This window comes from Rutilus rutilus (assembly GCF_951802725.1).
Source record: "Rutilus rutilus genome assembly, chromosome: 18".
In the NCBI taxonomy this organism is placed as follows: Eukaryota; Metazoa; Chordata; class Actinopteri; order Cypriniformes; family Leuciscidae; genus Rutilus; species Rutilus rutilus.
In genome coordinates this window covers 11,462,481-11,478,551 of record NC_140231.1, presented here as the reverse complement: position 1 = coordinate 11,478,551, position 16,071 = coordinate 11,462,481, and the positions used below count along the sequence as shown (strand labels likewise).

The window sequence follows — 16,071 nt, the reverse complement described above, 5'->3', positions numbered from 1 at the left end:
CCTCCTAATGGGCCCCGGTCCCCTGGTTGAGAACCACTGTACTAAACTGCTGATTTCCATTAAACTATTACTTCTGTCCTAACTCTATCTCTAACTCCAACTCTCAGTCCGACCAGATAAAGTTAACATCACCAAGATCCAGGATGACGTGTTTGAGTGGCGCCCCGCTGGGACGTGGAGTTTCCCCTGCAGTTTCTTTCCCCTTTCCTACCAGGTGAAAGTGGTTCCCAACCATCCAAACTGTAACCACACAGGAAGTCGTGTTGAAGTAAGTTTTTTTTTTTACATTTTCAAGATCAGTTTATTAAGATCGAAAATATTAAAGATGTTCATTTCTGGTGACATAGAAAATGGAAACCAACGAGACACATTACAAGGTGAACAGCAAAAAAACATACACTTTCTGCGTTCGAGCTCAAGATAGAATTACTAAAACACTTTGGAGCGACTGGAGTCACCATCATATGTAAGTAAAGTTTTATTTATTTAAGTAGTATTTTATATTTTATGAAAATATTCAGCTTTACATTCTGTATCTATTTGTGTGTAACAGAAGAAAACACCAGCACACTTCGGAACAATAAAAGGTGTGTTGATTTGTCTTTTAATGGCCATATTGATCATTTTTAGTTGATGTTATTGTGACATTTTTCAATTCTTTGTTTTATGAATGCAGGTCTCATGGGACACATCACTCTGCTTGATCATCTGCTTTCAACTGCGCACAAAATATTGCAGCTATTCATATTTATATTGTTATATGTGCCACTGTACAATTGATTTGTGCAATAAATTTTCCAGATCATTCAAATACTCAATGGCTTCATATTTCACAGCTTTTCTATATTTTATAGGTATATTTCATTTTATGTTATGCAATGGGGTTTGTGTTAGACAGGGACTGAGAGTGTCATTCCTGCTTGTGTGATTTGTCTTATTTACATGCAATAATGTGTATATAATATAATATAATATATAGCTAATGTTGGAGATTTAATGTAATATATAGCTAATGTTGGAAATTTTATATAATATAGCTAGTGTTAGAGACTTAATATAATATAATATATAGCTAATGTTGGAGATTTAATATAATATAATAAAGCTTATGTTGGAGATGTAATATAATATAATATAATATAATATATAGCTAATGTTGGAGACTTAATATAATATAATATATAGCTAATGTTGGAGATTTAATATAATATAATAAAGCTTATGTTGGAGATTTAATATAATATAATAAAGCTTATGTTGGAGATTTAATATAATATAATATAGCTAATGTTGGAGATTTAATATAATATAATAAAGCTTATGTTGGAGATGTAATATAATATAATATAATAAAGCTTATGTTGGAGATGTAATAATATAATATAATATAATACAATATAATATAATATAGCTAATGTTGGAGATTTAATATAATAAAGCTTATGTTGGAGATTTAATATAATATAATAAAGCTTATGTTGGAGATTTAATATAATATAGCAAATGTTGGAGTTTTAAATAACATTTATATTCCAAAAAAAGATCATGGTATAAAATGTTAGAAATCCACTATTTTGGTTTCAACATGTTCTAAGGCATCGTGCTAAAATGTGCCACAATATATTTTATAATATTGTTTTATAAAATTTTACAACATAAGTTAACATTAATCAATTCATTAACTAACATTAACAATGAAGAAATATATTCATTGATCATGTTAGAAATATGATCATTGTTAGTTTTTGCACATGTTAGCTCAGGTCCAATTAATAACTTTTGATTTGAATAATCAATCAAATTAATAATAAAATTAACATTAACTAAGATTAGTAAATGTTTTAGAAGTATAGTTAATGTTAACTAATTTTGAACCAAATGGAACCTTAATGAAGACGGTTATATTATCTTTACATCATATACTGTACACAGCATTATTTATGATGTGACTAAAGTTCAAGCCTACTCCATTGGCCTCATTTATAAAACGTGCATAAATACACAGCAACGTTCATATTTATAAAAGAGGACTTAGACGTGAAAAAGTTCTCAGAGCCACATCAGGTGTCTCCTTGTATAAAAATCTTGTGTATAAAATCTTGACTGATATATAAACTTATTAAGGATCTGACAAACTACACACAAACTACTGTAAAACCATTTAAGTTTAATTTACATTTAGGTTACAACCATAAATCCAATACCCACATCTGAGCACCGGATGAAATGCAGTTACACAAAATGCAATACTGTTTACATAAGTTAATATCTACCGAAAATGATGACAACACATACTTAGTGTGTAAAACAGAAAGGGGAACAAGCTTAAATGTTAGGACCTGGTTTGATATGACCTCTTTTTCTCACTATTATCATGTGACAGCTTTATGAACATAAAACATACATTTGTATTTAGAAAAAAACAAAAAACATGCATGTAAACATGACAAATGTTCATCATTGTTCATTTGGAGAAGTGTTTTTATCTGCTATAACATCTCTTTGGAATTTAGAGCCATTCAGACAAAGAATTTTGCAGCCAGTCCAGAATTATTGCTTCTTTTAAGACATGGCCAGTGTTTACACCTTCCAGTAAACACTTCATTCTTTCCATGGACTATGATTTTGCAAAAAACTAAATTACATTTGCATCATATCCTCTTTCAATCAGATACACTATTAACAGAGTGTCCAAATTTCCATATTCCCACCAACAGAAAAAAAAGAAGTAGTGAATTATAGGAAGAAGAGTGTGTCAGGCGGGGAATGAGGTAAAAGTACCGTCATGCTTGCATTAAATGCAGTCGATGCCATTAATTGTTGAATGCTTTTCATTGACCTGTTGAGGTAAACAGTGTTTTGAGGAGTACAAATGCTAGAATATTTTTTGTCCTCCGGTAACGACCGACTATAAAGAGATGTAAGACGAACGACGCGAGATACAGAGAAGCTGATGACATGTGGAGCAGCAGTTGTTTGGTGAGGTACCTTTCTGGACTCGGCGCTGAAGATGTCATTGATTCTGCCTCTTTGAGAGGTACCTGTTGGACAAGGAGACTAAATAATCATAAATTCGTTGCACTACACATTTTAATGAACTCAATACATGATATGCTTATTACGGAGTCAAATTGATAGTCGCATATCTTCTTTTGGGGGCTTTTATTCGGGAAAATACATTTATTGTGGAAGACAACAGCATTGAAGAGACAAAATGTGTTTTATTTCCATATTAAACAGACGTTTCTCAGTCCATAGCAGTGCTGTTTTAGTATCACTGATATACTTGATATAGCTTTTGTTAATATTTTGAACTATATAATGTATTTTATTTTATTTGAGTAAACTTAAGTTTTTTTAGTATGTCTATATATTTTAGTACTTCACATTAAACTAAATGAAAATAGGAAATGTTGCCTAGGAAAATAGCTGAAATAAAATAAGCTTACATTATTTATATATTAATTTATATTTTTATATATAAAAAAAAAGGTTTTAGATTTAGTTAATGACCCATTTTAAAATAAAAGTCTGTCAATCTGTCCAAGATATAGACTTAACTATTTTTGTTAAAATAATTTTTTTTAAATTGACACTTTTCTATAATTAAATCGCACCACATTAAGCGTTTGTTTACACGACAATAATGTAAAAAAAAAAGAAAAGAAAAAAAAGTGTTGTTTCTTTGCGTTTTTTTGCATACAGCTGACAACAAAACGATCCCAGTTCACATGGATCCATGAAAACGACTAAAATCGCTGTATTCTGCTGCGAGGTCAGTAGTTGGCGATGTCACTTTGTAAAGAAAAACTTTAAAAATGTGAATTTGTGAAAACTGTCTATTGGCGCAAAGTTTACACGTAGACAATAAGGGTATCGTTTTCAAAAACGTGCACTTTGAAACCAGTTTTCAGCCCCCCAAAACATTGTCGTCTAAATGAACAGCTAAAACGCATAAAAAAGTTCGTTTTTTAAGCGGAGAACCGTGTTGTGTAAATGGCCCCTAAAATTACTCTAAAATACATATAATTTAAACCGTTAAAGTCCCCTTGAGGTGAAAATCAAGTATTTAATATTGTTTATACGTCTATTGTTTATATGTCTATGTAAAAAAGACAGTCTCAAAAACGCGGTTTGAAATCGCTGGTGTTTCTGGCGTCACAAACTACCTTGTAACCAATCAAACCAAGTCTCTGAGCTGACGTGAGTGAGTGGAGGCGGGGCTAATTAGCATATTCATGGTTTTGCGTATACTAAATGAGGAAAGGGTGTTATAAGGCATGAAGAATCCCCCCCCCCCCCATGAAGAATTAAATAAATATTTCATTTTGGTGATCAAAGATGAGTTTTAAGGGATACAATTATTGACTACAGGGGGACTTTAAAGGTATAGCGGAGGATTTTCTTTTTCCGGGTGGATCATCAAGACTATTGGTCCTCCTAAGTGTCAATCATTCTGGTGATATGTTTACGTAAGGCCGTCGTACGTGCTCGTGCACACGATGGCGTACGCTCAAAACACAGGTTGGGCTTCCCACTGATGCCTCAGTCGTGAAGTTTCTACTTGACAGGTAAAGTTTGGCATGCTATTTGGAGAAATCCATTTAAAATCACTGCTAGTAAAAGTTAATGCAAGCTATGATTAGCTCGTGCATGCTCTCTCGTGCACACGTTTAATAGGCGTTCCCTCTCGGGAGCAGGTAGAGTGTTGCGCATGTGCATTTTTTCAGAAAGTGGAGAGGGCGGTTCTTTTCTAAAATTCGGGAAAATCCTCCGCTATTCCTTTAACTAAATTAAATGCATAAAGATTTAAAAAAAAAAACTTTTTTAATCATATCTAAATTGTAGCTTTTATTTTCTGTGTCTGTGAATTAATCATAGAGTGAATAGAGTATTTTATTCACTTCACCTTTCCCAGTGCTTGTGGTTGAGACCCGAGAAGTCTTCCAGTTTAGCAATTTCCTTCAGATACAGAGACAGCTTGTAGAGCTCTTTGTCTTTCTCACGGTTTAAGTGTGCCTTCATGAACGGTCTGATCTGTGACCAATACATGGAGAAGAATACATGTTTAAAACCATTTAATACAGTTTCTTATAAAGCAGATACAAAAACAACAGAGACAAGCTAGTGGTGGGAGAAAAAAACCAAACAGATTCTCTGATACTGAAATGATTTTGAAGAATTTCACGTTTCATGTTTAGTTTATAACTGCAGCTGCCACTTATAAAGTGCTGGGTATATTACTTACTGATTTCAAATTACACGACAAATCGTAGTTAGGAACTAACTATCCATTGAAACCCATTACATTGCACATTTTAGGTAATATACCGGTAATCAGATTACTTTTAGATTACTTTTGACATGACTCGTTTATCACATTAAATTGAATTTAAATCGGATAATCTTCTACCACACTGATGTAAAAATACAAAGAGAAAGAAAATATATTCCATTCTTTTATCAACAACATGAAGTGTTGTGAAACATTACATCATGTCAGGGTTTTCCCAGGTTAGGGTTCGTGAAGGAACTGCAGAGGTGTGAGAGTTTAATGAAAAGCTATTAAGTAATTAAATCATAAAGATTTTAAATTAAAATAATACAAATTATAATAAAAATGTGTTTGAAAGACAAAAGCCTTCCAAAGACAGAGCAATACATAGTTAAATGACTCACTGAGTGATAATTTGTTCATCAGGAGTTCATTCGATGTTGCAACGTTGAGAAAACACTCCTTAAAAGTGAAATGATTTCTATAAATTCAGTGGTCAGATGCTTTGTGGCCTCTCAATTTTCCATGTAATTATAGCCGGCTATGATTGAACGTTGTGAGGCTACAACTGGTGTTCAAACATTTGGGGGCTCTTATGCATTTACAGTCAACCCACAATTTATTCAGACACCTTCAACATTTCTCACATTATCACAGTTTATTCGCTATAGTTTAGAGTATGGTAATAAAATATGACTATGAGTTATCAAATCAGTTGATATTTCAGTGGTTTTGGCCATCCTTCTGTTAGACTGTCTCAAATGAATTGGGTTGAATAGCTGCTATATTTAAGTTCACAATTAGATAATACCAATTTAGTTCAACAAATTACCAAGCAATGCTTAATTTTGTTCAGTCTGTGGTGTAAAAAGGTCGCATAAGCAATTAAAGAAAAAAACACTTAAACAAAAGGTCAAAGTGTCGGAATAATTTTTGGTCCCAAATTTTTATAAAATGTACCGGTAGTCCACTGTATGAAGAATTTTTGGGTATAATATGTCACAGTTTTCTTTATTTTGCTATCCACACTTACATAAATGAACTATAGTGTCCTGCACCCACTAGTAAAAAAAATATATTAAAAAAATGATATCTGGTGTCTGAATAATTTGTGGTTTGACTGTATTTGATTAAAAAATACAATAAAAGTGTGTAATAAATATTACAATTCACAACCGTTTTCTATTTGAATATACTTTAAAGTGTAATTTATTCCTGTGATGGTAAAGCTGAATTTTCAGCATCATTACTCCAGTCTTTAGTCACATGATCCTTCAGAAATCATTCTTATATGCTGATTTGCTGCTTAAGAAACATTGTTTTTTATTATTACCAATGTTGAAAACGGTTGTGCCGCTTCATATTTTTGTGGAAATCATAAATTTTTTGGATGAAAAGAGTTTTCAAAACAACAGCATTTATTTGAAATTATATATATATATATATATATATATATATATATATATATATATATATATATATATATATATATATATATATATATATATATATATATATATATATTTATTTATTTGAAATATATTTATTTGACATATATATATATATATATATATATATATTTTTTTTTTTAAATATATATATATATTTTATATATATATATATATATATATATATATATATATATATATATTTTTTTTTTTTTTTTCTAACAATGTAAAAGTCAATTTAATGCAGCCGTGATGAATAAAAGTATTACTTTCTTTTAAAAATAAAAATCTTACGGAACGGTAAATATTACTTTAGACTAATTAATAAAATAAAAAAAAGAAAGTAGAACAAGAATCAGATCAAATCAAATCACGAGGTGCCTTCCTAATTCCTTATTAATTCCCACCTTAAATCAGAAATAAACTGTGAACAGACTCCAGCATACCTTCAGTCCATTCTGTGGATTCATGAGGAAGTTTCTTCCGATGTCATCAAACATAACCGTGTTCTTCCTGTCGTAGAACTCGCTATATTTACCCCATATGACTCCCAAAGGCTTCACCTGAAACATGACATGCAGACATTATGCATCATGCTAATGAAATGTAGAGACAATGACATGTTTTTTTACTAGAATATGTCTGACCTCTACGACTCCTCTTTTAGGTGTGTGTACAGTGATCATAGCTGCACTGTCCAACATGAAGGTGATCTTGTAGTTTGGGTTGTCCGTCACCCCCAGTTCCTAAAAGACCACAGGTATAGCATTATGTTAATGTCAGTAATGGAGACCATAGGGTTTACTTAAAGTCCCCCTGTAGTCAATAATTTGATCCCTTAAAACTCATCTTTGATCACCAAAATTACATATTTGCAATGCCTTAAAATAGGTTGAATATAACTCTACACCCTTGCTTCATTTAGTTTATGTGGTTCTATGCAAATGAGCCCCGCCTCCACTCACTCACACCAGCTCAGAGATCCACTTGTTGTCGATCACATGTCAACCTGATTGGTTACAAGCCAAGGTAGTTTGTGACGTCGCGCCCAGTGATTTCAAACCGAGTTTTCGAGACTGTCTTTGATACTCAGCAATGGTGCTGTCTTATGAATTTAACACATGGTTTGTCTTAAAGCATATTAAAAACACCAGACATAAACAATATTAAAAGCTTGATTTTAACCACAGAGGGACTTCAACTATTTATCACCAGAGTACCATCATAACCCAAGGCACATTCGAGGCTTGAGGGAAAACTGTTCATTTTGGTGGAATAGACTTTTAGCACATCAGCATAAATAAAAGCATTATGATGAAGTCTTCATTTCTAATGTGGAAAACAAAACAAGGACCTACCTTCATTTTAGCATCAATCCACTTCATACTTGTTGCAGCTAAAAAGGAATGAAAGAGAAACAATAGATCTGAGTCCCTGAGCATCTTGAAGAGTCTACAAAGCTTGATTATCTAGATGGATACTTACACCAGATGACAATATCATAGTCCTCATATGCTGATGTAAGGAACTCGTGTAAGTATGGTCTCATCAGCTCCTGACCCGTCTCTGCACAGGACTTATGATCTACATTTAAAGAAGAAAAAAAAACATATGCATATACAGTACGTACACACACACACATATAGATGTACACATACATACATATATATATATATATATATATATATATATATACACACACATCAGTGGCAAGCGGTGACTTCTTTAACCAGGTATGCTGGGTTTTGCGTAATGTCAAAAAAGTGCCCGATGCAGATACACTGGATAGGTAATATATTGTAATATATATAATATATTGCAAGTGTCACTGAAACTATAAACTTCCGCTTAAAACAGTAAGGCGCATCAGCATGGGACACACAAATGGTACGTTTACACAACAACGATATGCTTGAAACGGAGAAGTTTTCCCGCGTCCAGACGACACCATTGTCAAAACGATCCCCATTCCCGTTTAGAAAACGACTACAATCGCTGTATTCCGCTGCTAGACCAGTAGATGGCGATGAAACACTATAGACTGGACATGCAATACGCATGAGCATGACATCATCGTCTTCACAGATTCACGTTTTTGTTGTTTACATGGAGACCGTTTTCAAAAACTTGCACTATGAAACACGTTTTCAAAAATGTTTGCACCCGAAACACCGTTGTTCAGTAAATGAACAGCCAAACCGCATAGATGTTTTTACGTTTTTAGTAAAAAAAATTAATAAAATAAAAAGACTAATAAGAAACCCCATGACAGGTGTCAATTTAAATATGCCAGAGGTATATTTTTTATTATTATTAAGAATTAAAAAAATAGTACAATATAATAAATATTAGTAGCCTATTATTAATAAAATAAGTAACTTATAATACATAAGAATAATAAATAAAATTAGAAGTATTCTTTAAAAACAAGTTGAAATAATGCAATGACTTTAACAAACGATAGAATAATGCATTAACAACCTTCAATAGTAACAGTAGGTCTACTTACTGCCTGTCTTTAACAATTTATATGTTTTCATAAAAAATAAATTTCCCAATGGAGAAATTTTTTTCAGTTGATTTAGTCCATTTCGTTTTGTATCAAATACAATGTGATTTTCGTTGATCGAGATCTGGCAGCAGCAGCACATTTTTCGGCTTGGGCGAGCGATTCGCGGACAGCTTTCCCTGCGCATGAAATCCCCCATATGCCAGCAAACCAATGAGAACACGGGACAATGATGACGATACATAACAATGGAGCGTAGGCGCCAAAGCTATTGTGGATCCGCTCACCCGAAACCCTCCGTAACTGCCAGATTTGAAGAAAATTACCATAGCTTGGCAAATAAATAAATGACAGACAGTAACATACGTATCACCAAAGTCCTATCATGTAAGCTTCATGGTACACTTCAAACAAGGGAATTTATAATAATTTATAGTGTTAATGCTAATCAGCGAGTCCACGAATGGCTTGGGTGTGCAGAGCATTCGCAGCTTATGTGAACCGCACGCCACTGATGTACATGTGTGTATGTATATAAGGTCAAAACATAGTTGATTTTTCTATCAAGGGACCCTGAAGAAATCAAGTAGAGCAGATCTTTGTATTTCAATTTAAAGGCGGCATGAAACGGAAGTTGCGATAGTCTTTTCTTCCCGATTGTGACGAATATTCAAGTGAAACAACTTCTCAAACTATACAAAATGTAGGGCGGGACTTGATTTTGTCCATCTGGAATTGATTGGATGGTTGTGGTTTGTTATTGGTGTGATGTCATGTGAGTGACAGGTTGTCCCACCATTACACCAGTAAACATGTCATCAAAGAAGAGAGAAGATGTTGTTGCAAGAGGGAGGGGAAGTTAATTTGATTCAAGATTACGGGGGTTCATGGATTTATAAGAAATACCACAATATTCCATAAAAAAAATGGAAAAAATGGTTTTGATTTCATGATGTTTTGATTTCTATTGGCTAGACGGATTTACTCAGTGCTACTTATATTATCAGATGCATGTGGTTTGGGTTTCAAAGACTCACCAAAGAGCGTATAGTCAATATCTAGAACAAGCAATCTTTTTCCTGGTCTTGGGGGATTTAACTCGTCAACTTTATAATCTTTCACTCGACGAGCTATCTTGGCCAAATTCTCCTCTCTGTATAAAAGGAAAACAAATATAAAACGTTAATTCAGAATAATGGGCTGAATAATCTTGTTTCCAAATGTATGTTAGTGGCAAAAGAAAATAAAGTAAAATTTAACTCTGGTACTTCATTAGTAAATATATACAAGTAAATTGAGAGTTTTTTATCCTATATTTAAAATACAAAATCGTTCAAAAGTTTGGGGTCTGTAAGATTTTTAAAAAAATATTTTTGAGTCTCTTATTCTCACAAAAAGTGCATTTATTTGATCTAAAATACAGTTTCCTATTTGAATATTTCATTAAATATAAAACATATTCCTGTGATGCAGAGCTGAATTTTCTGCATCATTCATCCAGTCTTCAGAGTCACATGATCCTTCACAAATAATTCTAATATGCTGATTTGCTGCTCAAGAAACATTTCTTATCATCATCAATGTTGAATTGTGATGCTTAATATTTTTATGGAAACCATGATACTACTTTTATAGGATTCTTTCATAAAAAAGCCTCAAATAAACAGCATTTATTTGAAATTTTGTAACATTCAAAATTTATTTACTGCCTTTTTGATCAATTTAATACATACTTACTGAATAAAAGTGTTTATTATATAATAATTATTATATAATATACATATAATATCTCACTGACCCCCAAACTCTTGAATATGGAATAAATAATAGTTTCACTGGCCTGTTTTCAACTTCAGTCACCTCCTCTTCAATGTCAAAGTCATTGACCACATCATCATTTTCTGGTGGAGGCGCCAAAACATCTTCCTATGGAAAGGAAACTTAAAGGTTATGCGATCTTGCATTGTAGGAAGAGCAAAACATACTTGAATTTCCATAAAGTCTAATAAATGTGAAGAGAAATGTGAAACAGAATTACATAACCACCACAAATTACACATATACTAACATATACATATATGCGTATTTTATATATATATATATATATATATATATATATATATATATAATATATTACACATATACATACACACATATATAAATCACTTGGAAGCTTTTAGAAATAAATACAATTAAACTCAATAATATTACCAACCAAACTTTCCTCTCTGGTGCCCATCATCATAATTTTGGTATTGGGCTTCAATTTCAAGTCACCCAGTTTGACTTCATCATCTGCTGGTTTACCTGACGAAAGTATAAAGTTACACAACGCTTCTGTTTTTACTTTGCATATTGTGTATCAGAAATAGCGTGTGTTTTTAATACCACTCACCTTTCACTTTCAACCCCAGGAGCTTCTGTCGTTCTGGGAGAACTCCTGTGAGTGATTTAATGGACTGTTTCAGATCCAACACAGTGTCCTCCTCAGACAGTGTACTAATGGAGTACTCCTGCCCGCCCCACTTGATAATAACCGAAACAGACATGCTGGTGGATGAGCTGTCAAAGGCAGTTTTGTGTTATTTGCACATCGTAGGAATGATTTTTGATATTAAATCAACCTTCAGAAACACAATGAACACTTTATGGAGTTCGTCATGGGGTTGGACAATGAAACGGAAACACCTAGTTTTAGACCACAATAATATATTATTAAGGTACAGGGCTTCCTTTTGCAACAAATTGACTTGAGAATGTCAGATACAAGTTCTTCATAGTGACCAGAGGGATTTTAAGCCATTCCTCTTCCAGAACAGTGGTCAGGTCACGGTGACGCTGGTATTTACCAAAATACCCCTTAAAGTGGCTCCGAAATATTTAGATCTGGTTCAGGCCATGGGAGATGTTTAACTTCACTTTCATGTTCATCAAACTATTCTATCACAAGTTTTGCTGTGTGTATTGGTGCATTATCACCCTGATACACGGCAGCCCCTTCAGGGCACAATGTTTGAACCATTAGGTGCTCACGGTCCTCCAGAATGGTTCAGTAGTCCTTAGCATCAAGCGCAGTAGTGAACACCATGATATTGCAGCTCAAACCATCACTGATCCACCGCTGTGCAGCAACAGTCCGGGTTAAGCCTCTTTTGGGCTTCTCCTCACCGAAACTCCCACGGATGTGGGAAAGACAGTGAAGGTGGACTCATCAGAGAACAATACATGTTTCACAGTGTCCACAGCCCAAGATTTGCACTGTTGGCACCAATGAAACCGACAAAGTTAACCAAAGGTTTGGCTATAGCAGCCGACCATGAATATTGACTCCTGACAAACGTCGAAGTGCGAATTCTGCAGTGAGTTGGGCAGCGGTGGTTTTATATCTTTTTGGATACAATACGGGTTAGTACATGGACACAGAGTTTCCACTTGCGTCGACAGTTACTCCTGTTGGATGTGGTTCGTCCAACGTTGTGGTTAGAGGTCGACCGATTCATCGGTTTTGCAGATATATCGGTGCTGATAGTTGATTGGTAGAACTATCGTTATCGGCAAAAATCCATACCGATAGTTCTTCCGGGTTGCGTCCGTTGCTGGAGCGGCTGAGAAGTGTGCGCTGTCATTACCATAGACAGTAAAAGAAATGGACACAGCGACCCCATAGACTTCAACGGAAAAAAAGTGAAGCCAATTAGAAGCACTCACTTCCTGATGGCTGAGCGTACTGCGCAGACTCAAACTGAGCTTGACGACGTAGATGTGACGTGAGCAACCCGTCTGTCTTCTAGTAGCTGTGCCAAGAGAAATCTGAATCATTCCCTTCCGAAACTTGCAGAGACGGAGAGCGTGAGTAGGAGGTGTCCATGAGCTAGGAGCAGGAGCAACTTTTGCTAAGTATTCTGATGAATAATTTTGTCATTTTGCCTCCACGTCCCCCCGATTGCCCGCGAGCTTCTCCTCCTGTCTTTACGGTAATCGCTCTACTGTGCGACAGAGAGTCGCGTGGTTATGACGCAATCGTTAGCCTATTTTCTACAAAAACGGCTTCTACGGGGCCATAACGTAAGATACAAGGTAATGGAGCCTTTTATACATTTTCGTGTTTCTTTAGAAATAAACAATGGACAAATGGAGTCTTTAAACGCCTCAGATGTAAAGTTATTCGCTGTCAAAGTGACGCCAAAATGAATGGGAGTCAATGGGATGCTAACAGCAGGTGATGGTCTGCTAATCAATGGCGGCGCCCGGGGAAGCTTCAGTTTCCGGCTGATAGATTAGCCCCTTGGTCATTACACGGTACAAGAGCGCTGAGAAGAGAGTGCTGGCATTATACAGAGCGAGAGCGCCCTCTAGAGGACAAATAGCAAACTATCACTGACACCTCGAGGTGTTTATTTTCACACTGCACGGAGAGCACTGACACTTCAGCGACAGCGAAACGGTATGAATACAGAACACTACAGTCCATGTTGCCATTTCATTATAAAGTAATTCATTTGTTGACTAGATTCTGCATTAGCAGAGAAAGAGCCGTCGAGGCTGTGAGGACTCTAACATTAGTACCTCAAGCGGTTAAAACAATGTGACAAAAACACACGCAAACCTGACCCAGATGTTTAATGTTGCAGTTGTTACCATCTATTTGCATTAGTTTATATCCAGCTGGTGCATTCACTTTTATGCATTCATTAGCCGCCATAGCCGGCGAAGTTGCATATTTAAAGCTAGTGACGTGATTGCTTTCTCAACATTGATGTGTTCATGTGGCTGAGAGAAACATCAACAAATCAGAAACGCATTTGATTCAATTATTTTTTATCACTGCAACACATATTGTTATTTTGATTAGACAGCCTAATCATCAAGTGTTCTAATATAGAAGCAAATAAAGTGAGAGACTATACATGTAATATAGGCCTACATTTATGTAATTTTAACACTCTGGCCTTTGCAGATATTTAAAGACGGCCATCTTTAAGCATAGCACACTCTTTAGATTTATATGAAGTGGTAACACTTTACAATACGATTACATTTTTAGCATTAACTAAGGTTAATAAATGTTGTAGTATTGGCCATTGTCAGTTTCAACATTTACTAATACATTTTAAATTGAGTTTTCATTTTTATTTGATCTGTTAACCTTAGTTAATGTACTATGAACTAACATGAATGAACAAGGTACAATTGTCTTGCTCAAATATTAATACATGCTGTAAAAAAAATAAAATAATGATATTGCATAATGCATATAGTTCATGAAAGCTAGCTAATACATCCTTGTTAACAAGTGGGATTTGCAAAGTGTTACCTATGAAATGTACGCACGTTTCTTACAGCTAAAGAAACCTGTAATATTTTAATGTTTACTTCATATTTTGACATATTCATATTTATATATTTCTTTCATTTAGCACATTTAAGTTCAGCACTGTTTTACTTGGAGTGTTTTTTTTTTATATCCAGTATCCATTTTAAAAATATCGGTTGAATAATCGTTATCGGCACGTACGGTCAAACTTGAATATTGGTGTCGGTAAAATCCACTATCGGTCGACCTCTAGTTGTGGTATGCTGAAATTACCCTGGATAGAGTAGCTCACGAATTATGATGCACCACAAAGACTCGCTGTCCTGGTCACAGATGAGCCAGCGAGATACACACTACCAGTTGTCCTCTTTTGAACTCTCCCATTATGTTGTGTGGATGGCAAAATTTAATGTGTAGTTGTGCTATTTCTCTGCTGATTCATCCTTGACACTCAGATCTTACTGATGGAACGTAAAATCAGTGAAGATTGGCTATCAGGCCGCACACACACACACACATATATATACATATATATATACATATATATATATATATATATATATATATATATATATATAAAATGGCCAGTGTTTCAGTTTCATTGTCTAACCCCTGGAGATGTTACCTTGGAAACGCTACACCAACATCAGCAACAGAAGATTTCCACTGTTCAGTACACAAGACAAATGGGTCAGGTGCTACATCACTGTAAACAACAACAACAACAACCTCATTAAAAAAATACAATCTAATAAAATACAAGCTAAGCCTATGGCATGATGATCACACAGAGCATTATTACATTTAAGTGTTTGTAAAAAAAAAAGTGTAACTAACTAGTTGATGTATTTGTTTTGCAATTCTAGATCTCAAAGACCTCGATCAAGGGATGGATGGATGGATGGATGGATCTGGTAAATTGCATTAGTGAACAAGCATGCATTAGCTTCATTAGCTTTTAACTCATTAAGTTGTTTTGCATGTAATGAGATCTGATCTGATATTCGTGATCACGCCATTCACTTCTACATAATTGAATCAAAAACAAATATGCTAAACAGACAAAAAGAATAGGGAAAGGGTTCTCACGTACATACGATCCAGTTCATTCAAAGCTCAAGCTGACTACTGCAAGCACCGCTAGATTTGCTTTGTTCTTCTTCTCTTTGAGTTTGCTTATGATGGCCTGACTGCTGCGCTTACTGCCACCTGCTGTTAAAAAGTAGACTGAACGCTATTTTTTGCTTTCTCTAATAATCTAATTCTTAAAAAAATAAATAATAATAATAATAATAAGAAAATACCTTGGACATTATTTGTGTTTAGCGTTTGGGACAATCTGGCGACTAAATAAACGCATTTTCGGGAAGGTTTTTTTTTTTTTTTTTGGTTTGTGAGCGGCAGTGAGTTCGACTCCACGACTCGGTTCTTTCAAGCAGTTCATTTAAAGGAACCGATTAGAAAGCGACTAGATTGTTTTGATTGTAACAGTGCCCGCCCAATTTTTCACGTTTTCAGTATGTAC

General features: G+C 34.4%; 2 protein-coding genes across 5 annotated transcripts in view; one reads left to right on the top strand and one right to left on the bottom strand.

The window, feature by feature from the left end:
* il12bb (interleukin 12B, b) overlaps window positions 1-816 on the top strand; it is a 5,711-nt gene extending 4,895 nt beyond the window's left edge. Inside the window, exons 6-9 of the mRNA XM_084386559.1 lie at window positions 108-268; window positions 348-466; window positions 554-587; window positions 677-816. Of these exons, the coding sequence (XP_084242685.1) occupies window positions 108-268; window positions 348-466; window positions 554-584 (311 nt within the window). The 3' untranslated portion in view covers window positions 585-587; window positions 677-816. The remainder of the gene's footprint in view (window positions 1-107; window positions 269-347; window positions 467-553; window positions 588-676) is intronic.
* A 1,332-nt stretch (window positions 817-2,148) lies between these two features.
* Window positions 2,149-15,753, bottom strand: ublcp1 (ubiquitin-like domain containing CTD phosphatase 1). 4 transcript variants are annotated; one of them, XM_084386555.1, is made up of 12 exons: window positions 15,640-15,753; window positions 15,172-15,252; window positions 11,628-11,794; window positions 11,448-11,539; window positions 11,073-11,158; window positions 10,270-10,385; window positions 8,209-8,307; window positions 8,082-8,119; window positions 7,371-7,469; window positions 7,170-7,286; window positions 4,910-5,037; window positions 2,149-3,041 (listed from the first exon to the last, which is right to left on the bottom strand). In XM_084386555.1, the coding sequence occupies exons 3-12, from the start codon at window positions 11,779-11,781 to the stop codon at window positions 3,014-3,016; spliced, it is 957 nt and encodes a 318-aa protein (XP_084242681.1). In that variant the 5' UTR covers window positions 11,782-11,794; window positions 15,172-15,252; window positions 15,640-15,753; the 3' UTR covers window positions 2,149-3,013. The 4 variants fall into 4 exon arrangements, with proteins under 4 accessions (XP_084242681.1, XP_084242684.1, XP_084242683.1 ...); XM_084386558.1 differs by having other exon boundaries at window positions 11,073-11,154; window positions 11,453-11,539; window positions 15,640-15,744; XM_084386557.1 differs by having other exon boundaries at window positions 15,172-15,212; window positions 15,640-15,723.
* Between the last annotated feature and the right edge of the window lie 318 nt (window positions 15,754-16,071).